The sequence below is a fragment of the Chaetura pelagica genome, unplaced genomic scaffold (assembly GCF_000747805.2).
Source record: "Chaetura pelagica isolate M959 unplaced genomic scaffold, ChaPel_1.0 scaffold10, whole genome shotgun sequence".
Taxonomy (NCBI): Eukaryota; Metazoa; Chordata; class Aves; order Apodiformes; family Apodidae; genus Chaetura; species Chaetura pelagica.
Window position 1 is genome coordinate 8,887,491 of NW_009952263.1, and position 25,251 is coordinate 8,912,741.

At 43.2% G+C, this 25,251-nt stretch overlaps 1 protein-coding gene across 1 annotated transcript in view; it reads left to right on the forward strand.

The window, feature by feature from the left end:
• Window positions 1-10,514, forward strand: part of COLQ (collagen-like tail subunit (single strand of homotrimer) of asymmetric acetylcholinesterase) — a 25,020-nt gene extending 14,506 nt beyond the window's left edge. Inside the window, exons 11-16 of the mRNA XM_010007635.1 lie at window positions 546-642; window positions 2,405-2,544; window positions 5,308-5,427; window positions 6,009-6,129; window positions 8,359-8,461; window positions 10,445-10,514. Coding sequence (XP_010005937.1) covers window positions 546-642; window positions 2,405-2,544; window positions 5,308-5,427; window positions 6,009-6,129; window positions 8,359-8,461; window positions 10,445-10,514 — 651 coding nt within the window. The remainder of the gene's footprint in view (window positions 1-545; window positions 643-2,404; window positions 2,545-5,307; window positions 5,428-6,008; window positions 6,130-8,358; window positions 8,462-10,444) is intronic.
• Window positions 10,515-25,251: the final 14,737 nt, after the last annotated feature.

Sequence of the window (25,251 nt, forward strand, 5' to 3'; positions counted from 1 at the left end):
GAATGACTATGGGCTTTAGAGAAATGTTACTTGGAAGGAAGGGAGAGGAATGTAACTATTGCCCCTAAGAAAAACCTTTCTGAATACCATGGAAGCATGTGAAAAAAAGAATAACACACAAAAAACCAAACCAAACCAAACAAACCCCAAACAATCAAACAACAACCAAGACAAAGACATTTAATATAAACCTTATTACTTAATCTACCTGTGCTAAAGAAGAGAGCATTAAGCCATCGTTCCTTCAAAGCAGGAGACAGAGCAACACAGTAGACAGCTCATTTTCAAGCAGTACATGTCCAGCTGGCCCTGGCTTTCCTCTGCCAGATCACTATTGTATGGGGTAAAAGAGACTTCCCACAGCCTTCTTGGGGGCTACAAAATCCTGGTCTGCTGGTTCCATGTTGCATAATATAAGACATAATTAGGGATCAGCATCACTGGTGTTCATGTAAAGCCTGGAATATTTTGCTGGCACAGCACTACTTTGTAGGATTAAACAAAGCAATAGTTTAGCAAATGAATGGATGTCTCCTCTCTCCTAGGGACTAAAGGGAGACATTGGACCTGCGGGTATCATGGGACCACCTGGAAGGCCTGGTCCTTCTGGCCAGCCAGGCCCCCCTGGACCTTCAGGATTAGGTAAGCAGGAGATCAGGTGATTTCCTAAGTAGTGTCCCTGCTCCCCAGCCCTTCCTGACTCATGACATATGCCTACATGGCCCCATTTATAAAAAGTGCTGCAGGGCTTTGCTTCTTCACTGACAGCTTCAGGATTTCTCCTGAAGGCATCCTTGTCCATTATACAGACTCTATACCTTATTTTAAAGTCAACATTATGGCTTTTGATGTTTGAAATAAAACAAAAAATATGGCCTATGTGGTATCTGTGGGACTTGGGTAGATGGGGATGATGAAAAGCCATCTGGTGGCCTTAGAGAGACTAGTTAATCTCCATCATCAAAGGTCTCCTGCTTTGCCAGATATCCTGGTTTACAAAGAAAGATTACAATTTCTAACCAGCCAGGTCATAGTCAGCCTGTGCAGCTCTATAAAATAAAAACAGATGAGACTTGAGTCACAATACCAATGAGGAAAGAAAGAAAGAAAGGGAAGGAAGGGAGTCAGAGGGATAAAGCAGGTGGTGGAAAAAACCCTCTCTCTTTAGTTAAGTGTTGTAGATCTGCACTCACAACAATTGTGAGTCTTGTAGAAATCAGGATAAAAATCTTCTAACTGATCATCTTACAGCTTCAAAGCTGTGCATGCACATGAATACTAGGCAGCTTGTGAGACCAAGCATAGACATGAAGAACAATACATGACCCACAATGTTCAGTGACAATGAACCCTCAAGTAGGATTTTCTTACTAGAGTACCTGAAAAGAAAAACAAAACCAACTGGAAACTGCCATTGCCTCAAATAGACAACAGCTACTTGCACTACAGCAAATCTGTTCCATGTCCTTTTCCATTTTGCTTTCCCTTTTTTGGTCCTTGCTTAACATCAATGAACAGGAAGGATCTTCTTTCTGGTGGTCTGGAAATGGTACATCTGTGAAGCTGGGGCTGGTTCAAAATCTTCATGTAACTCATTTCACCCATTGTGAAACTTCCTGGTCCTGAGTAAACTAGCTGGAAGTTTTCAGAGGGCAGAATTTTCACCATGCCAATGTGAAGGCAGCCAGGTTCTTGAGATTACTTTTTAAAGGCTTTATTCCATCCACAGAAAGTTTACGTGTTAGGCTTGTTGATCTTTTTCCTCTAGAATATAAATTCTGATCCTAAATGACCTGTCTGTAATGATGTCACTGCTTGCAGCATGAATATATGGGCTCACAGTCTAATTCTGCAGAGTAGAGCATCCTTGCCTAAGTCTGAAAGTCAAAAAGCAGTGGTTTTTTTTTTCATTTTTATTTGTTGCACTCTTGTATTTCTAGTTGGGTTTTCTTGCCTAAAAACCTCAGAAACAGTATTGCTCAAGTGGCTGCACAAATGCTCAAGTTCAGATGTCTATAGAGTCACAACTGAACTCGGAGAGTGGAGTGATCTGTGTGATCATAATGACTAGAATTTCTCTAACCTTATACAGGCTGACATCTATCTGGAAATCCTTAGCAAATGGCCTCTCTTTTTCTCTGTAAAGTTGGTAGGAAAAAATTTTAAAGTGACCTGGAAAAAAAACTGGTGTTGGTACAAACCCCAGTCTTTCTTCTGAAGCGCTGTCACAGGTGACTCTGGTAATAACTTCCTGCAGTTCCCAGGGGGTTTGGTGGGAGATGTGCAGCTCTGAAAATTTACCTAAATGCATATATCCATTTGACCTGTACTTTTTCTACTTAGCCTGCATTTGTGTTTTGTATGTTACCTTTGTAACAAGTTAACCTGGCATTTTGCTTCCTAGCCCAATTTGCAATAGGACCAAAAGGGGAAAGAGGACTTCCAGGACCACCAGGGAGATGTCTCTGCAGACCCCCACAGCATGTGAATAACCCACCATATGAGGAACCTGTGTTTGGATATAGTTATCCAAAAGTCCCTGCGGTGAGCAGATTTTCTGGGAGAGGATGTGAGCAGTTCTGGAGTGCTTTTTATTGTGAGAGGGGTTGTACTCACCAATATTTTGGATTTAACAGGGAAGATGTCAGTAGGGCTGTGAGGTGGTATTTCTAGTCTCTACCACCTCTGAGATCCAGTTGGCGCAAAGGAGTCTGGTCTCAAAAGAAGTCTGAGGGGTGTGTGTTGGAGGTGCTGAAATGCAGCTGTTTCAAACCAGCAGTAATGTAGCATGTGTTTAGAAGCCATTTTTCGAGTCTGCAGGTGCTCTTTTCCATTTCTGTACATTTATAACACGTTCTTTTTATTTCAGTAAATTGAAACGTATTTCAGGCTGGTCAGTGCAGTAAGCAGCTCTTTTTTTGCTTATATTTTATATCTTCTGCAAAAACAGTGATGTCAGAATTGAATAGTGAAGTCAAGCATTTCACATACACCATAGAACAGACCAAAGCACAGACCCTTGGATCAAAATGGAGTCTCCATGAACCATGGGAGCCAGACTTCCGAGCTCCTGTCTGTAGACATACACTTTATATAGCTAATTCCAATCTCTGGTCTTCATAAAAGCATTTTTATGGGCAAATTGGACAAAGCACTTTAAAGGACAAGTCATTGTTGGGAAGTGACCTAGCAATCCTTAATCTCTGATTTATTTGGGCTTTGTAAATAGTATTTCTGTCCTTCCTGCTAGTCTCTGCCTTATTATTCTGGGCATTGTAACACTTCATCAGCAATGAAAATGCTGCCTTGCTGCTGTATGCCCCCATAGCCCAGCCATTCCACGCATCCAAGTGTTTATTGCGAGTGTCTGGTCATCTCTGAATGATAATAAGCAGCAATTAGCTTTGTTAACTTTTCCATCTGTAGCCTTGTCAGGAATCTCTTACACTGTGTGAAAGACAAATTCACAACACTGCCCATCAACTCTCATCTTTTTCATGAGTGTGCTGCAAGTCTGAGCTGCTCATCCTATGCGTGGTGCATTGCAAAAAAGCCCCCTTATTTTTTAAACTGTTATAGGGAGAGAAGAATATGCAGGAAATAAAGTTGCCTATCACATCATGCTGCACACTATTGCAAAAAACTCTCATGTAGTTCACAGAGTGGAGAGCTCATGCCATAAGGTATAATAAGGCTTGCAACAATCTGTGGAGGTTTTATGACCCTCATTTTCCCTCTGCAACAGTTTCATATTAGATCTCAAAAGACAGTAGTGAGAGTGTAACTGCCTAAAATGTACATACCCTGCACTGTATTCAAACCCTCATTTGATGATGATCAAGTGCCATCTTCTCAGAAGTGAGGGATGGCAGAGTGGCAAGCTTCAGCTCTGGGAGTGGAAAGAAGTAACGAGGAAGTAACTAGGTGGATAGATGATGGTAGGGCAGTAGATGTGGTTTATCTTGATTTTAGTAAAGCATTTGACACTGTCTCCCACAGCATCCTCGTAGGTAAACTGAGGGAGTGTGGTCTTGATGATCAAGTACTGAGGTGGATCATGAACTGCTTGAAAGGAAGAAGTCAGAGAGTTGTGGTCGATGGGACAGAATCTAGCTGGAGGTCTGTGACTAGTGGAGTCCCTCAGGGGTCTGCTCTTGCTTTCAAGAGAAATTAGTGCTTTCGGGCTGGGACTGCCAGAGCAGGGTCACCCAGAGCACATCACACAGGAACGTGTCCAGGCAGGATTTGAATGTCTCCAGTGAAGGAGACTCTACAACCTCTCTGGGCAGCCTGTTCCAGTGCTCTGTCACCCTCACAGTAAAGAAGTTTTTTCTGATGTTTATGTGGAACCTCCTGTGTTCCAGTTTGCACCCATTGCCCCTTGTCCTGTCACTGGACATCACTGAGAAGAGCCTGGCTCCATCCTCCTGACACTGGCCCTTAAAATATTTGTAAACATTGATGAGGTTGCCCCTCAGTCTCCTCTTCAAGCTAAAGAGACCCAGCTCCCTCAGCCTTTCCTCAACAGGGAGATGTTCCACTTCATCATCTTTGTGGCTCTGTGCTGGCCTCTTTCCAGTAGTTCCTAGTAGTTCCATATACTCCAGTCTAAAGTCGTCTTCAGTTAAACAGAAAAAAAATTGTTCGAAGTGGAAAAATTAGGTCGAGCTGCTTTCTTACAATTTTTTTAATATCTCAGTCACTGAAATTGGCTGTATGGGGCATTAGGATACAATATCTTCCTTCAGCAGCCTAATCAAATTAATTTTAGCATTATTCAAACCACTTTTAAATTAAGAAAAAGCAAATGGAATGCTTCTGAGCAAAATGGATTTAGGGCTGAGCCTGATTCCCACCAGCATAAATAGAATTGGTTCTTTTTAAAATAAATTAACCCCAAAACTTTCACATAGCAGAATATTGCCATAGCCCCCAAAAAAGGCTAATTTAATAAAAATGCCTTCAGCTTGAATGAAAGAAAGCAAAAAAATAGAAAGCCAGCAAAGAACTGATTCTGTAATTGTGTTTGAGCTGAAGTCCCAGACCCATAGCTCTCATTTCTCTTGAAAGCAAGAAAGTGTCTCCTCTTACCAGTCACAAAAGAGCCTTTTATGCTGTGCCAGTCCATGGGTTAAGTTGTCACCCAGGGCCAGAATACCGTTCTGTTTCTGAAAACAACCAAACCATTTTCCTGTGCAGTTATTTACTTATTGGCAGATAAAACTAGTTACCGTGCCAATCCAAAATGCTTCTTGAGAGAGTTACCAATCACTTCTTTTTTTTTTTTTTTCTTTTTCTGTGCCCTAGATTTTTGTGGTGAATAATCAAGAAGAATTGGACCGGTTAAACACCAAAAATGCCTTAGCTTTTAGAAGAGATCAGAGATCTTTGTATTTCAAGGACACCTTTGGATGGCTCCCAGTCCAGGTGAAAATATGACTGTGGTCTCAGAAAATCCATGAGTGTATGTTTCATTTTAAAATACAGAACATACTTCTGTACTTAAGGTGTCGTATAGAATCAAGGAAATGGAAATGGAAAAAAAGCCATTTTCAAGCAGTGCCACAACTGTACCTAATTCTATGATTTTTGTTCACAGGAGTCTTAATTACTGAGGCAGTAACTCATCAGTCTTGCAGGTTTTGCTAACCTCCCTGCAAACGAGGCTCCACTGGTGAACAAAATGGGGTTGAGTCTGGGGAATTAAGACAGCAAAGAGCATTTTTTATTTAACACAAAATAAAGCCAAAAAACACAGACCCTGAAAACCAAAAACACGTATTTCCTTATTGCTTCAAGCAACTAAGCTAAGTCTTGCTGGAATCGGCAGCAGGATCCTCCATGTGTTCGCTGCGCTTGAATCAGATTCTGTATAAACCCTGCGAACCACCAAATAGTGGGATATGAAAACCCGGTTGCAGGATCTGCCTTCCAGAGCCCTTCACCTCTGCTTGCTGGCCAGGCTGGTCGAGGCTGGCTCAGTAACCACGGTGTGTTTCTCTGGCCAGCTCACCCCCTTCTATCCCGTGGATTACCGCTTCGAGGCTGGCGGTACTTGTGGAGACGGGATCGTGCAGGATGGGGAGGAGTGCGACGATGGCAACGTGGTTGTGACTGACGACTGTATAAGTAAGTTAGAGCACATCAAGAACAGCCACTTTCTACCAGGGAAGGTGCATTAGTTGTTTCCACGGGGAATGCTGCTCTGTAAATCACACACGTGTTTCACTCAAGGGAGCTTGTGTTCTTTGTGGGGTGAGGCACTGGGAGAGGGAGGCACCACAGCCATAGTGCAAAATCTGAGGTCCTTCGTGCACGTGGATGCCACACACCAGCACAGCAGATGTGGTGCCAAGTTCTTCTCATGCATCCTCATCAAGGACCATATACCTCACTGAGTAGAGGTGTCTGCAGTCAGAGCAAATCCACTACATTTCAGGGGCCACATCCTGCAGCTGGTTTACATACACACCTTCCCCACAGGCTGCCAGCTTTAGGGCCAGCACCTTTGGAGTGCCCCAGAAAAGCCCTCAGGATGGACACTGAAGCTGGCTGTAACTAACAGTGAGCTAGTCCAGTAAAAACACTTTGGATTTTGTTACTCACTTGCATAGAGAAGATGTCAGCCCACTACCTTAACTGTTAGCTCTATGTAACATTTTGTTGTGTAGAGCAAAGAATATATGAGCATGTAAGCCTACAAGCAGCTGTGGCCACCTTCACTTCTACCTTTCAGTTACTTTTACTGCTTGATTCCTTTCCCAGAGCACAGCACCCCACATCATCTACAGCTGACACACAGCAGGTTTGATCCTCTGTTGGTTCTAGCCAAGGCATGCTTCTTCACATTTCAGAAATGGTATCAGCCAACACTGGAAGGTGCAATTTTTCTTTTTCATTTATAGGGCACTCAATATTTTAATCTGCCTTTGAAAATGAGGTGTATGCAGCCACACTATGTGAGTTTGTCCCTCCACCTGTCCATCATCATCTTTCCCCTTATAACGTAGGGATCCCAGCCAGCTTCTCAGTGACAACAGGAGATTTCAACGGCAATTCAGTTGCAACAGGCATAGGGAGACAAATAAATAAATGCCCCTCTGAGCTTGTCTGACTGCAGAGTAGTACAGTGAGACAACATGAGTTCTCCAGGCGTCAGAAACTGATTCAATTAGAATTTGCAATCAACCATGGGGAGTAAGCATGCAGGAAAATAGTGTCTGTTTGTTCTAGTGTCTGCAAAATTTTACACTGTGTGTCTGGAGGCACATTGTGTTACTTTGTGCTCTACACTGGCTGAAGCTTCATGTTGATAGAGGACTTGCAAGATGTAGATGTGACTGAAGTGACCAAAATAGTTATCATTGAGTTACAGCACTTGTGACTTGACCTGAACAAAAAAGGTGAACCAAATGTTAAGTGGATTTAATTATGAATTAATTAAATATTAATTAAATAAGCTCATTGTTCTTAGAAGCATTGACTTCTAACAAACAGATCCTTGGTGCAATTAATTAAGAAATTCTATTTGTAAATAACCCACTTTAACTCTTATAAACACCCTATTCTTGGGTATATTTTTAATCCCTGGCTCAGTAGTGTTTCTGAGAAGATGTCAAAGGGATTTTAGTGAAACAAATTTGTTCAAGTTTTAAAGTTGTACTCAAAAAGTTGAAGACATCAAAAGCAAAGTACAGTTGCTAAAATAGCAAAAAAACCCACAAATCACTGGAGCCTACATGCCAGTTACCATGAAAAAAATGTCACAATGCCCACTCATGCTCAAGTCAGTAGGAAAGCAGTGGGAAAGACACTTTTTTGACAATCACTACATACTTTTTTGTTTTTACCCTGATAGACAGGAAATAGGCCTGAATCATTCAGTTTGGATGTGGGAATTCACTTGCAGTAGACACACAGTCACTGTGCAACATTGGGTAAAGGTCTAAGGCTGGGATTTTCAAACCTCTTAATGACATCAGAGTGAATTTTTTTTAAATTGTGACCTCCCCAAATCATTAATGTTAACTGTATTTTATTCTTCCTCTAATTTGTTTTGATAGTCATTATCTATGGTTACAATAATAATTAGAATAAATGCTGTTGCCACTAGTATTTCTGTAGTAGCTATTTTTAGTAGTTATCATTTTTTCCCCCTTGGTCAATGAAATCAGACTAAAAAACCCATGGTCTTGTAGTGAAGAATATTGCTTCTCCTAAGACAGTCCTTACAGGATGCTCCTCCCGGGATGCTTTGTTTTACACTGTGCTGTTAAAAATCTAGTTCCACTTACCTCACCTTCCTTTTTTACATCTGAAGTGCCTCGAAAGTATTTTCTTCTCTGTATTTTTCACTAGGATGCCGCCGCGCTTACTGTGGAGATGGCTACCGACACGAGGGGGTTGAAGACTGTGATGGGATGGATTTTGGTTATTTGACATGTAAAACCTATCTCCCTGGGTATGTATGAGCCACCTTCACTTTGGTCCAGGGTTTTGTTTGTTGGTTGGTTTTTTTTTGAGGGGTAGGGGGTGTTTTTTTCTGTTTGCCAGCTTTATAACAGAGAAGCGTTACCCACTTAATCTTTGCTCCCCTGGGACCACTGTAGGTAGTGGGGGAGGAAGATTCTATAAGATTATTCCTGCATATCATTGACTTCAAGGGCTAAATCTCATCAACTTTCAGTGATAAGCACATGCCTCTCACTGTACAAAATGAACTAAGGCAACACAGACACATTTACCTGTTGCTTGCAAAGATTCCTCATTTGGTGACACTATCATCGCATTAATGTTCACCCATGACTTACCAAGAGTAAGAAAGCCTGTGAGAAACAAATTACAACACTGAAGGAAAAACAGACAAAACTCAAACCATAACCACCACCTCCTGTTGCCCTTAGTGGGTGCTCTAGGGGTGTTTTTCTTTCTGAATCAACAGGTCATCTATCAGCCATCCCAAAGACCAGGAAATTCACTCTAGAGCAGATGCAAAGTCATGCATCTGCTTAGCAATGTCCTTCATTTAACACATCTGCTTATTGTTGATTTGCCCTCTCTACCTTTGTTTAAGCAGCTTCCTCTGGTCAGCGTTTTGCCTCTGACAGGAGTCCCTCTATTTAGCTGTCAGGTATTGTTACTGGCTAGCAGGAAATATTTAATTTGAAATGAAATTATGCGCAGAGCCCTCATCATTCATGGAAGAATAATGTGCTAATTGGCAGGAATAAGAAACCACAGGATGTTTTTTGTAAGTAAAGTGCTGTGCTAATCCTTCCACTGCAATTGTTGGAGCACTCCTGGTGTAAGAGATTACCAAAATCAAGACCAGCAAACCTGACAACCTGAAACATTTTACAGAGATCACATCTTCAGACAGTATAGAGCTGTTGTCTACTGTAAAAACTATTCCTTTCTAAGAGTCTGAAGTTTGGTGTCAAAAACAGCACCACAAAACCTTGAGAAATGTTTATAATTTTCACTTTCCATGTATAATCAAGTTGTGAAGAGCAAATGGGATCCTTTGTTTTGTGTGTGCAGTCTGCAAATTATCTGCTAAACTAAAAAGCTGAGGCTCATCAGTAAAATGGGATAAGCTTGTGAGCATGGCACTCTTATTGGAGCTTCACCCCAAAGCATCCTTTCCTCCAAGAGTTCTGCTGCAAGCTGATTTTACCATTTTCTACTATTTCCAGCCCTCAAACTTCACATATTTCACACACAAATTTATTTTAATGTTCTGTGAATGTTGGTTATCCAAGGATGTGGTTTTAAGGACCTGCTTAATGGCTGCGTTATCCATAGCTTGTGGATTATCTGATGGATTGGTTATTCACTTAGGCATATGCTATCAATAGAAACTCATCAAAATGTTTATTTTGTTAACACCTGTGGTCAGGTCTTCAGTAGGTAAAGTCACTGTAGATCAGTTTAAGTCAGAAGAAAAACAAAACCCACTGTTTTTCCTTATTTTTCAATAAGCCTTCCATTTTCTTTTATTTCAAAGGTGGGCATGTGTCACTATCATTATTTCAAGTACACGACAAATAAGTTAAAGGACAGGCAGAGTTACACCTGCGAGAACTATTTGAAGTAACAGGAAAAATATGCAACTCAATGACTCAGATATTTCATTATACAGTTCCCATAGGTGAGCATCAAGGCTTTCTGCAACCTCCTTGACATAACACTCATGTCCTGCTGCCAGTGGGGATCTTTTTTTATTTACATTACTGGGAATTGTCTTCACTCATACTTTCTCCTGGAGTCGTTTTTTTTTGCTGGCAAGGGGGAGCAGTGGTGGAAATTACCCTCTAATTTTAAGTCCCGTACGTTGCTGCGTGCAGCATTTTCTGATGTTCTTCACTCCTACAGAGAGTTACAACCAGAAACCACATGAAGTGAGCTATTTCTGCATACTCTGAGATACTCTCTTTTATTTTAGGTCTTACGGAAAGCTGCGCTGCACTTCTTACTGCTACATCGACTCCACACAGTGCCGATACTTCACATGAGGGGAGCGGAGGTGGGTAGCGCCCTGCGTGCAGTGGGGTGCTAGGTGCTACACTATCATCTATCCAAGAAGGAATGGGACAAAAATGCCCCACCCACCTCTGTGTGAAAACAAAGACATGTCATGCTGCTGATGGCCATTTTGAGATTTTTTTATTTTTTTATTTTTAATTAAGTCAGATTGGGAAAAAAATAGGACCACTGCATCCTGTCTTAATAGAGAAACATCAAACTGTGTTTGCCAGTAAGACTTCTGTGTGGCTGTGGTTGGCAACTTGCTCTCCATCACAAATACAACATTAAGCTACTGGAAACTGAATTTCACTAGCCACGAATATCGTGTAACAATTACCTCAACTTAGCACTGTTAAACCAACATGAAAGCTCTTCAGGGTTTTGGTCTTTAAACCTTCTCAGCATAAACACAAGGCGTATCTCAGATGAGGTGTTTATGGAGACTCTGTCTTTTCTTAAAATGTGAACTTTGCAAGTGTCCTATCCACATGAGTGGTTACTTCAGCAACATTACAGCTTCCTGGGTCGAAGGAGCAGAGGCTCTTCAGTAAGTCTTTTCAGGATCAGCAAAATCACCAAAAAAGCTGGTTAACTTCACCTCCAGGCTAAGACATCTGGCTGTGTGTGTCTGTGTGCATGCAGGGAAATGGAAGCAGCCACAGCAGGCCTCAAGCTGCAGACAAAACACAAGGGCCAAACTAGGCAAATAAACTGTGAAATAGCCAAGGAGCTCTCTCCCAGGAGAAAATCAGACAAGGGGGGAAGATATAGAAGGAATGTATTTCTGTATTTTTCACCTCTGTGGAGCTGGCTGAGCTCTGTGTGACCCTGAAGGGGCTGGGACAGCATTGTTAACTGTCTGAAAATACAGCGTGGCCCAGTACATGTTGCCTTCACTCTGGTTTCCACACTGGAAGGCCTTTTTGTTTCCATCCCCTTGTCTACCCGACCATCATTGTTCAGTTACCAGTGTCACCCTGTCCTTTCTCTCCCACTGGATGTTTCTGCCATTGTGTCTGGGGTACCCCCCATGTAAGAAGTTCTCACTTTTGTATTGCTGTAACCCAGGTCTTAGAGTAGGGTGCTTACAGATGTTATTCATGCTGTGCAATGTACATGGTTTTTTTGTTTTTCAGAAAGTTTGTTCAACTGTATTAGCTCTGATTGGAGTCAGGGTAATTATATACTTATTTATTAGCAGGCATTAAAGAGCATATTAAAAGTTATACGCAGAAGAGTCTATAACAGAAGAAAATGAAACAAAGAATGTGTATAATTCAGGGCTAAGAGCCTCAAATCAAGGTTTTATTTTCTTACAAGCCACTGTTTTCTGCTTCATGATAAATGCTGTGCACAACTGTTAGAGATGTGTGTTTTATCTATACCAGTGACAGCCCTGCAACAGCTGTACTTACACTGGTGCTACAACAGAGGTTAAATAAAAGTAGATGTTGTATTAAAATGATAATGCATTAAAATAATCAAGGAAGGGATAAGACTTTTACCACCAGATAGAAGACTATAGCTCTCTCTGCATGTCCAAAGTGATGCTGGAAATCACAAACTAAAAAATAAATTCATAAAACAATCAGTGTATTATCTGTGGCTGTCACTTACCTGGGCTCTTCATGCTGCTGGGAGGTCAAGCCACCAGCATTTGTAGCCCAGTTCAATAGTTCAAATTTTTTCTTCTTGTTGCTTTTGTTTTCCAAACAGAGGTCTTAATTAAAGTCCAAGGAGCCACTGGGCCTAGGAACTTGCCCAAGATAAGCTCTGGAAGTCTGGACACTAGCACAGCTGCCTTTGTTTTCCTGTGCTTGTGCAAGCGGTGGGTTCCAGTGGAGTCACACCAGGAAGGAGTGTGCATCCCAGCGGGAGGATCCTGAGGGCAGCCACGTTCCCAGCAGCTTGTCCTGCTGGCCAACCCTCTGGCTGAACCTCTGGCAGCATCTACTAGGTGTTACCATCCTGGTCTTGGAGAGATTTCTTCTGAATTCCTTGCCTTCTCCAAGGAGTTCATGTCTACCTCCCCAAAGGCCGGAGTCTTTGAGAAATATGAGCCCCAGTGGCCATTCAACTTCAGTATTAAGTTGCATCATTTTTAAAAGCAAAGCTAAGGACAGAGAGGGTAGGAAGTGTAAACGGGAGATAGGAGCACATAGGTAAAATTGCACTGTGCTGCACATGTTCAGGAAGGGGTGCACCAGTCTGCTCAAAAAATGTTTACAAAAAGTGGATTTAAAATGGACAGCACAAACAATTCAGCATCTTAACAGAAAGAAAGGATTGCAAGATATAAGAAAAAAAAAAAAGACATTAAAGAAGTTTTTTCTATCATTACTCTCTTGTATCCCTCAAGTGATAAAGCATGAGAGAAGTATCTGGGAAGGTGTTTAGTATGTATGACTTAAAACACCACAGAAGAAATCCTTCCTCCTTATTTCTGACATACCTGCTTTATCATTAAATGGGGATTTTTCAGCTGGATGGTGCCTGATCTGCTGTGAATTATCTTCCCTCCTTCTCTGAGTTTCTTAACACATTGTGCCAAGACTGGTTAATTGGGGTGTTTTGGTTCCTTGGCCTTTTGTAGCAGCAAATGCTTGTGGGAGAGTTTCCTAACAATTGGTACACAGCTCTGGACAAATACACCACCAGTAGGAGCTTATGCCATGCAACGTATTAAATGTGTACTAAAAATCCAGCTTGCACTTCATATATAATTAAACATATGTAGTTACCTACTGCGTGTATTAGCAGCTCAAGTCAATAAATTATGCTACCTTAGCTCTGGTATGTCCTTATTTTCACTTATTTCATCTTGGATTTACCAAATACTCCTCCTGCTGCCTCATAACACACTGGCTGGTTTGTAGCTCCTGCCAGAGGCTGAGCTGATGGCTGCAAACCAGGAAGCAAGAGCATCGGGTGCAGATGGAAGATGGGAAACAGTGGTGTTGGCACCTAGATTTTGGTGGCTGCCAGCACCCAATGCCCAGGCTTTGGGAACAGGCCCTCACACTGTTGCAGTGTCAGCTGGCAAGTCTGTCCTCCTGAGGCTTTTGTGTCCAACAGCATCCCAGAGAAGGGCAGTGCTGCCTGCCCCCAGGGAAATGGATGTGTATTGACAGGCAGAGAATGAATGAGTCTTTTGGGCAGTATATTTTCTGCCTGTCTTTTCTAAAAGTTCAGCTTCTGTGACACTCACCTCTCTGGCTTCCCAAATGCCTACGTCATGTCTCTCTTCTCTGCAAATTATTCAACCTTGCAGCTGCCACCTCCATTCTTGCCCATAAATCTGCACTTCACCTCCTCCTTTCTTTGCTCTTCTGATTTCCTTTAATGGCACCAAAGTTCATATCCTTTGTAGCCCTTCCAAAACCCTGCAATGCCCTGCAATTGCCCTGCAATCTTCCACATTTTGCACCACTCGCAGCAAAGCCACGGCCATGGTTCTCACCTTCTCTAAGAAGCCATCCTTGATGTCTCTAAAAATCACATGGCACAATCCCCATCTCAGTCCCACAGATTTGAATAAAGGGAGCAGGGATTGGTGGTTATCCTATAACTAGGAGTCCCTGAGAACAAGCACTGTCCTTGAGCACCAGCTGTCTGTGACTAATAACAGGAATAAGTCCCCAGTGAGCTGCTCTTGAGGACAGTTCAATAGCTCTGGCACTCTTCGGCCACACACAGTTAAGGCAGATATTTAAAAAAGAAGTAAAAAATAAGCCCAGGAGAACTAAACCACTACTGGGCTGTGATTCTTTGATGATATTCAAGTGTACCAATGGAAGTGAGGCAAGGCACTGCCACAAGATCCTTAAAGCCTTATTGGAAAGATCATGTTTTAGTTCACAAAGAGTGAGGCAACGGAGACCACTTTCTGATAAACTTTCTGGTTCTTCCTCTGATAGCCTTTGCCTAAGGAGATGGATACAGCAAATCAAGTGGCCCTTCCCTGGAAACCATTCTCTGGTGTGGAAAGCACAGACTAATGGGCTGTTGAGCTCTGCTATAGGAGTGTAAGGGGCTGGCAGTAAAACAGACTGAAGCAGACAAAAGGTGAATGTAAAATTTGGGTCAGGAATCCTGTTCAGAGTAATTGATGCTTGTTAATCTGGTATAAAACTGTGCAAATTGCAGATGCTCTGAGTGCTGCCAAGCCTGAACCAAAAGGAAAAAAAGAACAAAGCCTAAGCAAATGAGCTATTTTGTGTTTCTGTTGAACATGGTCAATGAAAAAAGCCCCGTTGTAGTAATGCATGCAGTTACATGCAGTGTGCTCTCTGCTGCAAACTGGGGTCCTCTGAGCTGAAGTCTGGAGGAACTCTGGGTCTGAAGAGGCCAGAGCAAAGCCTGGGCACATGCTTTAATTGCACTGGTAATTACTGAGGCATTTAGGAGGATGGCCCTAAAGCAGTCCAGTGAGGAAAGGCTGCATTTGAAAAAGTAGTCAGGCAAAATTACATTAGAGTGTGCTCTTGCTGGAAATTACATTAGTGGCTACTTCCCTTGCTCCACCCCCAACAAAATCTTGGGAGTTAAAAAGCACTGAGTTATAGCCCCAGCCTTTCAGGGCTTTTAATTTACTCTGACAATTTCCTGTGCATATGATAAGGCATCCAGTTTGGATGCACAAACTTCTCACATGAGAGAGACCAGGGTTTAAACAGCTGTGTTTTGCTGCAGCCTTCCTGCCCTCTACTGAACGAGTAGCCATCCATGCACCAGGTTCTGGTCACCTTTTCTCCAGGAAAGGAGAGGGAAGGAGAACCCTGGAGCCAAACTCATCAGAGGCTCCTGTAGCAAAGCGAGGTGGTGCTGCAGGGCATGGCAGGGAGCTGGAGTCTCTGGCCATCGTGCTCAGGGTGGGAAGGGGCCTTGTGCCACACCTCCATTTGAGCATGCTCTTTAGGAAAAGCCACCTGCTGGGCTATCCACAGGGCCAACGCTACCAGTGGCATCTCATGCAGGACACAGGGAAGGATAAAGCACTCACCAAGCTGTTTTGGAAGCACGACCAGGAGGCTGCCTGGCTGTGTGTGACAACACGAACACAGAGCCTCAACAGAGCAGGGACCTGAGATAATGGCATGATAAATCAGCCAGGAAGAAGGGTATGTAACACTAACCTCCTCGCACAGCAGCACCTTTCATATATTTAGAAACTTGTCAACTGATGACCCTCTCAGCCAGTCTAAAGTCTCACCCTTCAATAAGTGAACAAGTTGACATCAGCCTTAAATTCAAGCCCTTGGCAAGAAATGTGTGTTTGACCCTTCTGCTGGGTATGAGAGGAAGCTTTTAGGATTCACTTTGAAGAGGAGGCAGAGACTGTCGGGGTCCTCAACACCCCCTGTGCAGGGGGAGCAGTGTGGGGACAGTTATTCACTGTCACCCATCCAGGAGGAAGAGGCATCCAGCAGCATTTCTCACTGCACCACTACCAAGTGCCGACTTCAAATGTGGAAAAGCAGGTCTGCAAGGCTTATTTTCCTTTGCCCTCTTAACCAAAGTTGATGGAGCAAGGAGTAAAATAGCTTGGGGACCCCATGCTTGCCCAGCCCCATCATGGAGGTCCAGAAACTTTTAGTGATGAAATTTTGTTTGGAAGAGAAGACACTCCTTCTCATTCCCATCAGCCATGTTCCCCCATTAACCTCACCCTGCAGGAGCTGGGGGAAGCTGCGCTGAGCCCATCAGAGATTTGGGGTAGGTTATGTTTGGTGCTTTCCATGCCTGTCTCTTGGAAGACAAACACCTAGGGGAACTTCATGGCAATATAGATTTAAAATAGATTAAATAATAAAATAGATTAAATAGATTAAATAATAGATTTAAAGGGATTACTGATTAGAGGTAAGAAACTGAGAATATTTCAGATCACTGAACTGTGCCGAAGTGTCCTGTGGAAGTGTGTATACCATGGGCTAAAAACCACAGGGAGGCTGGTTGTGAAGTAGAATAAAAAGCTAGATTTAAGCTGACGGAAAAAAAAAATCAATAAAAGGAAAAGTGGCTTCATCCTGACTCAAACTAGGACAGCTGTGATGCTCCAGTGCATTCAGATAAACCAACATAAACCATCTACTGGCTACACTGGATAGTTAGTGTTCTGCTGTAAATTGACCAGAGATAAATTATGAAATCCAGCAGTAACCCCAAAACAACAGTGTGGGACCAGCAGAGTGAAGCTGGTAAACTCACAGGTCTTGGTGGATGCAGGGAAGGGCAGAGAGATTTGCTCTGTGCCAGAACATTTTGAGCAAGACAACATCTGGTGTGAAATGTGGTAGGATTACATCTTCTAAATAAAGCCAGGGAGCTGTATCTGTTGCTGCCTTGGGTAAACAGGCTCTGCTTTAAGCTGTCTAAGACCAAGCTGTTATGTTAATCTAAAGATGTTAAATATTTGTTCTCTGCTCCGCACTCTCCCATTATTTGATGAGCAATAATGTCCTGCAGGTTGGCCAGAGACCACAGAGTAGGGAGGTCTGAACTGCTTTGACTGTCTCTTTGGGGAAATAGGTTGACATAAGAGAGTTTGTACCAGGTATAGGCAAGGCAGAACTGAGCACTAAGAACATACAGATACTGTGGTTACTCCTGCATTCAGCAGTCAGGTAATTGTTAGGCCATTTGTAAATGCCCATGCTCTTTTTGCTGGTACCGCCCCTGTATTTTGAAGCTGTGAGGATGGCAGGACTGGAGCTGCAGGGTAAAGAGAAGTAAAACTTCCCTTGAAATGCAAACCCATCCAAAAGGCTGTTAGCAGTGGGTGTCTCAGCAGGGGGGTTTCTGTGGTGCCACCCAGCACTGCACAGGTGATGATGAGTGGCTCAGGCATCTCTCCTTGCCTGCAACATCCATGCCCAGGTTTCACAGCGAGGTAGAGGTTGAAAACCTCTGAAGCTCTACTCTATCAAGGGCAGCAGCATTGCATCAGGATTTGGGTGTGGAAGTTCACCACTGCACCCTCACCACCTGTGGCTCAACTGAAGGTTGTTGCTGAGGCTGAGGGACACGTGCTTGACATCTCTGATTTATGGAGATGGTCAGAGCTGTCTGATGTTTATTTAAGGATATAAACCAGGGCAGTTTTCCAGACCCTTCCTTGGTTTCACCAAACACAAGAAAAGTCATTTAAAGGCAGAACTCCCTCAGCAGACCATTTCTTCTTTCTGTTTTAATAAAAAAGGATATTATCAAATAGTTATTTCTGAGAAGTTACGTTTGTGCTGAAACATCCTCCTTTTATATGTTTTTAAGCGTCAATATCAATGGCTGAAAGGAGAGGTCCACTTGAGATGATCTGTGGATAAACAAACAAACAACAGATGAATCCTCTTCCTGTACTGGTTAACAGCTCCATACTCACAGCCTGTTCACATTGCCTGATGATACAGGCCCAAGAAAATGTAAACTAATATTTAATTACTTTATCCGAAGCGGAAGAGCTTTGACTGAAGAGAGTCCTATTTCAGGAGAGCAGCCTAGAGGTATGAACTTTCCACACAAGGACAGATACAAAAAAAGAGCCCCATGAAGAAACTTTTGGGCTGGCTGACAAGCATGGCCAAGTTTTTGAAATAGTCTGGAGTTTTCTTCAGCTTCGAGCCCCTGGGAGAGCAACCTGCTCAAGGTGTCTGATGTAGTGAGGGGGGTAAATGTAGCAGTGACTATTTATACACCAACAGTGTGCTGTACATTAAAGGTGAGAGAATACAAATCCTTAAAAGACTGGGGTGGGGGGAAGGGGAATTTAATAAGCTGGACTGAAGAAAGTAAATCGTGAAATGTCCTGGTAAAATCCAATGCACAACTGGGACATTTGGCATGTCCTGGACAAGAAGATGGCTCCTTAACCTGAAGGAAGCCCTGTGTCTGGCTGGTACATCTGCAGAGGCAGGACTGGCGCTGCCTCCACACAAGGGCCAGGGCACCAGAACACATCCTCTCGGTCTTGTCAAGGGTGTCCCACTGTCTTTTTAGCAAGAAAACTCTCCCAGCCACTGCAGCGCTTGGAAGGGCACAGGTTTCACAGAGACATGAGCAGAACCCCACAGCCCTGTCCTGCCCATGGGTGAAAATGTCTCGTTTGGTTGGTTTTGGGAAAGCTGGTTGCTGCTCAGTGCGTGGGGACATGGAGTGTTGGGCTCAGTGAGCGTCAAACACATGAGACTGTGGCTCAAATGTCACGTTGTGGAGAAAGCAGGGTGGGAGAGCAGTGGCAGGGCAGCAGAGGTTGTGCAGGCTGCACGGCACGCAGCTTCCTCTCGCTTGCAGGAGGGAGGCTGGGTACCAGCTGCTGAGCAAGAAAGCAAGTGGAAAAATATGACCTATAGGAAAGTATGTGAGGCACGTCTGGCCTCTGAAGACTACAGATGAGCTGGCGATACCAACCCTGAAAACAGATGATAAATTGATTGGAAATTATTTTGGCAGAAAGCCATAGCTGAAGCAGGAGCCCTGGTGTGAAGACAAATCAATGCAAAATGTGTTTTGCAATTTCAGATCTGCTTGATTTTGAGAAAAGAGACCTGTCCTCTCTTTGGCACCACTGCAGGACTTTGCACAGGCCACCTACCAGTGCATCTTGCTGTAAGCAGTGAGATACACACTTAGAAAGCAGCCAAATGCTGCTGGCTGGCACCAGGACTTGTCACCGGCCCTGACAGGGAAGTTGCAACTCAGTGACTCCTTGATTGACAGCCCTGGAAGGACATGAATATCACCAGTTTCAGCTTCTCCTGCTGCAGGCAAAACTCCGGCACTAATGGTGACACCCGGCTAACATAATGGATAAACAGCAAGGGATCCTAGAGAAATCTTACCAGATCTTGCAAGCTGGAACATCATCAACAAAGTGAGACAGGCTGATAAGAGGTGAAGGTCAGGGGAATGCAAGAGCACAAAAAGCTAGGAAAAGCCTTTTACCCTAAACCTTAAAGTCAAGGGTTGAGCTTGCACTGCTGTCACTGCAGCTTCTTTGGGAACTATCACCTCACAGGAAAGGGGAGCTGGAAGTTTTCTAAGGCTGATGTGGTTTTTAATGCTAACTCACAAGAAACAAATCTAAATACTGTGTTAGACGCAGGAGAGGAATAAATAGCTGATAATTAAGGAATATTTTTTGGTCAATATATTGAAATATTAAGAAAAAAAACATGATGACACCTTTGATGAAATCTTCCAGATGGACAGATTCTTAGCTTGGCTGCACCCATCTGCAAGTGTCTGGCATACAGCAGCATCTCCTGCGCATCCTTTTCTCAATCCTAACACTTGTGCTTGACACTGTAACAATCCCCAAGACAATTTTTCTCCTTGTAGCTCTGATTCAGGGAATAGCTTTGCATAAACACATGAAACTGGTGTTCAAAACCCGTGCTCTGTTCATGCTGTAGTATTGAATTATGGTTCCATATTCTGCATTTCAACGGCTTCGCATTTCCTATAGATCAGCAAAACTGCAGCCATCCCCGCACTGCTCCCAGCACAGCAGGATTTCCAGCTGTGCTAAACAGAAGCTAACCCAGTAAAGGTTTTGCTCTGTCTGGTTGCATCAGTCAAAACTTTAGTGCTGTGAGCTTGCACTGCCTTTCCCTCTGAAATTCAGAAAACAGTCTTTTTCCATACAAGAGAACCCTGAAAAGATATTTATGGGTATTTTGGTCATGGCTGAATCTTTAATGTGTCCTCTTCTAGGTTTCCATTTTAACAGCAGCACCTGTGTTTTCCTAGGAACCCTACATGCTCAGCACACCATTTTTTTTTATTTGAATCATCATTTAGATTCCTGTGGGGACAGGAATTCAGCAGCCACTATCACAACCCATGATCTTTACTAACAAACATCATGAACTGTCAAAGCTTTAGCTGGACCTCTTTCTGTAATGGCAGATTAGTTAGTTTTTTTGTTTGTTTTTTTAACCAGTGGAAGTTGCAGTGAGATGACAGTTGTCTGGGAGGTATCTTTTTGTGCATGGGATTTCTGTTAGAGCAAGTCTGTGGAAACATGTCTGTGCAGTGCTGCTGGTCTGTGTTTGGCTATTTAGGAAAGCAGAATATTTTAGAGGTGACTTATAACTCATGCTTAGCAGACAGGCCCTCTGCACAGCCACAGACCTCCTTGCCACAGCCACTTTCTGCTCTCCGTTGCTCGTGGACACATTTCAGCTGTAGAAAAGGACACTGCAGTGCTGGTTGGCAAATTAATATTGCAGATAATGGTTAGAAGACAGGCTTTGAGGTTTTAGCTTGTGGGTTTTACTGACAGTTATGGGGCAGGTGTGCATGATGGTCACCATCACACCCCTCCTCTTCCTCCTCCACTCCAAATATGCCAATGGAAAAATGTCTACATGGTTGCAGCAAGTTGCAAATTGTGACTTCTCCAGTGAAAATGGGTATTTGTTCAGTTTGTGTATCTCATGCATGGAAAGCTGAAAGCTCATCTTTCTGCTCAAATAACACAAAAAGGAAACAATTCACTATAATGCTGCATATGAGTGAAATTTGATAGACTCTCTAGAGTTTTCAGTGTCTGTCCCTCGACACATCCTCTTTGTTTTGGTGTGAAGAACTACAGTTGTCTAGTACAGCACAATGCAGCAGAGATACCAACACCCAAAGTGTTGACTCTGCTCATTTCCTTAAGAAGGAGAGAAGATGAAAAAAATCCTACAATGGTGAAAGAGGGATATGATCTCTGCCCTGGAACACCTTCTCACCTATTTGTCCCTCACCAGGTGGTGAGGGTGGAGGTGCCAGCTATCCCCTGGCTTCTGCCCCAGCAGGTGAGATAGAGGGATGCTGAGTGTGGGGCTCCTGCCAGAGCTCAGCCCTTTGCTGAAGCAAATGCAGCTCAGCCTTAGCAGTGCCAAGGCTCTGGGGCCTACTGCAACTGGAAGGGTTCAGAGCCTCCTCTGTCCCACAGGAGACAGCCAGCTCTAGATGAGCTGCTGTTACTGCAACAGGACACATACATCCTGTCCCCTGCCACAGGGCTGGTTAGCACCAGATAGGGGCTCAGTCTCATCTGCTCTTCTCCAGCTCAGAAAATGCCTCTGCCATGTCACAGATCTCCACCTGGATGTTGCCATTTAACAGAGGGACTTGTCCTTGCTAGAGAGAAACAATTGGGTAGCGCAGGTCTGCTCTCAGGACCATGCTATGTTTATACAAAAAGGGGGAAAAAAAGGAAGATGTCACACCCACATCCATTAAGGAGCAGGAGTCTTCATCTGCATCCCAAGATGACCACACAGGAGCTTCAGAAGTCTTTGAACTCTTTGTGGAAGAGATACAAGTCCAGACAAATAAAGGACAAACAATACATGCAATTTTAAAATACAAATTCCTCTCATGTTGCCAGGCTGGGATTTGCAACTACAGCCTTCGCATATTTACATTGGCCAAGGATTCACAACCATGTGCAGGACACAGCTTTTATTCTCGTAGTCAAAACAGGCTCCATGGGTGTTAACATTCTTGGCACAAAGATACTTACAGGTAGTTTCTGTGAACCAGAAACATACTGGTTTTGACTGTTCACACAGTACCTAGAAGAGATGCAGTCCTGAGGAGCACTTTAGGCCCTCTACTGTAATAAAAGAAACAAACTCCATGCAAGGAGAAAGCGAGATTTTAAAACATGCTTATTTAAAATAAGTTTATTATAATGAAATAATATAAAAGTCTGACAAAGGTCTTAACAATGCTCCAAAAGAAGGGACAGATGCTGTATGATTTGAGAGACAGTGCAGACTGGAAACTTCAAAGTATTTTGAACAGAACTGCTTATGACAGCATGATTTGTGCAATGCTTACATCAAAAGAGGTGATTCTGGGGGCACGAGCAAGCCCTTAGGATTAAGTAAATTTAAAGTGTGAGGCAATATACCTTCTTTCTGTCTTTAAATGTATTTCAGTATGTATACAAGGTATTTTAATATGTATAAAAGTAAGGCTTGCAGCAAGCTCAGCTTGACATTAATAAAATGTGTGCCCAAAACTGGCTTGAAAAAAGAAAATAGAAAACAACATAAGCATGCTGCTTTGGTTTTCAGTTTAGTCACCATATTCTGGAATGCAATTTACTTGTTTAGTGTCAAGTGGACATAAATCTCAAGCTTTCAAGATGGCTTTAAATAAAGGAATGAGTAAGTTTTGGACCCCCTGAATGCTGCAATCCAAAATAAAATTAATAAACTTAGTGTTAAGCAGAAATCAGGAAATTAAAACAAGGAAGTTTCATATATTAAAAAAATTATTCCCCTCTAGCACATCTGGAGTATCTGGGTGGAAAAATCTTCTACTAAGAAAGGGCTATTAATAATTTTAGTCAAAAAAACACATTTTAAAGAACTGAATGCCAGTGGGAGGGTGCATATGGGTTTAAGTGAAGCATATGGCCATATTCTAACATCAAAGCAAGTGCTTAGATCCTTGTGTGTACTGTGAGCCTGTACTTGTCTAGAGCCAGTAATTGCACTATGATACCCCTTCTACAGAATCACAGAATCCTAGGGGTTGGAAAGGGACCTCAAAAGATCATCTAGTCCAACCCCCCTGCTAGAGCAGGATCACCTAGACTACATCACACAGGAACACATCCAGGCAGGTTTTGAATGTCTCCAGTGAAGGAGACTCCACAACCTCCCTGGGCAGCCTGTTCCAGGGCTCTGTCACTCTCACAGTAAAAAACTTTTTTTGGATATTCACCTTGAACCTCCTATACTCCAATTTACACCCATTACCCCTTGTCCTGTCACTGGTCATCACTGAGAAAAGTCTAACTCCATCTCCCTGACACTCACTCTTTACATATTTGGAAACATTGATGAGGTCACCCCTCAGCTCCTTTTCTCCAAGCTAAAGAGACCCAGCTCCCTCAGCCTTTCCTCATAAGGGAGATGTTCCACTCCCTTAATCATCTTTGTGGCTCTGTGCTGGACTCTTTTCCAGCAGTTCCCTGTCCTTCTGGAACTGAGGGGCCCAGAACTGGACACAATACTTCAGATGTGGCCTCACCAATGCAGAATAGAGGGGAAGGAGAACCTCTCTTGACCTACTAACCACACCCTTTCTAATGCACCCCAGGATGCCATTGGCCTTCCTAGCCACATTGCTGGCTCATGGTCATCCTCCTGTCTACCAGGACCCCCAGGTCCCTTTCTCCTACACTGCTCTCCAGCAGTTCAGCCCCCAACCTGTACTGGTACATGGGGTTGTTCTTCCTCAGATGCAAAACTCTACACTTGCCCTCGTTGAACTTAATCAGGTTTATCCCCACCCAACTCTCCAGCCTGTCTAGGTCTCTCTGAATGGCAGCACAACCTTCTGGTGTGTCAGACACTCCTCTCAGTTTAGCATCATCAGCAAACTTGCTGAGGGTACATTCTATATCCTCATCCAGGTCATTAAGATATTGAACAACACCGGTCCCAGTACTGACCCCTGAGGGACTCCACTAGTCACACACCTCCAACTAGATTCTGCCCCATTGACTACAACTCTCTGATTTCTTACTGTCAACCAGTTCTTGTTCCACCTCATGAGGGTGATTTTATATTGCTTGAAGCATGCAATTGTTTGCAGGATTTGTTCATTAAGGGGCTACAGAAGGTAGCAAAGACACATTAATTCAGTTATTCCCACCTCCCTTTTTTTTTTGTTGCCTGTACTATGCAGGCAAGAAAAGAGAGAGAAGCTAATAAAAACAAATATATATATATACATCCCTGTGCTTTTACTTGTAAGAGGTAGAACTGCCAAGTCTGAAGTGTCCAAATTTAAATTCCATCAGTAAAATTAAAAGTTCAAAGTGGTGTGGTTTTGCTGGCAAAATATGTCAAACGAAAGAGAAACTTCAGAGAAAAGCAGAACATTCTCCATCTGGCAGTATGCTTGGTTGCCTGCCAAATAAATCAGCTCTGATTTTCCAAATTTACATTTCACAGTATCCCAGACTTGTTCTGGTTGGAAAAGACCTTTAAGATAATTGATTCCAACCATAACCCAACTTTACCGACCATTAACCCAACTCTACCAAGTCCAGTGCTTAAACCATGTCCCTCAGCACCATATCTACATGGCTTTGGAAGACATCCAGGGATGGCGATTCCATCAGCTCTCTGGGAAGCCTGTTCCAGTCTTTAATTACCCTTCAAGTGAAGAAGTTTCTTCTAATATCCAATCTAAACCTCCCCTTTGCAACTTAAGGCTGTTTCCTTTTGTGCTGTCACTTGTTCCTTGGGAGCAGAGACAGACCCCCATTTGTGGAGTGGAGAGATGCTTCCACTTGACAGCAACAGCTCTGGAACCAAAGCAGATGACAATGGAAGAAAAGGAAGGGGAGGGGACCAGGTGGGGTAGAGGGAAAGACAGGCAGGTAGGAACATGCTAGTGATCTCTTCTGGTGTCAGAAAGGCAGTTTAAGTTTCTCTAAAGTTTTTCACAAAAGCTGAAGTGATAATGAAAAGAAAGGCTTAGAAGGTCTAGCATACACAGACACACAACTCTGTTTTCTGTAATGGTTGCCACCCTTTTGCCAAAACATGCTGCAAACAACTGGAGCACACTTGCGGCACACTTTTTATATGCCCAGCCAAGCAAGTGACACTTTTCAAACCATGAAACTTTTTTAAAGCAAACAACTGTAACCTAAACCCTGATGCTGCTTAACAAAAAGCTTGATAATGAAGGTATATGGCCCTT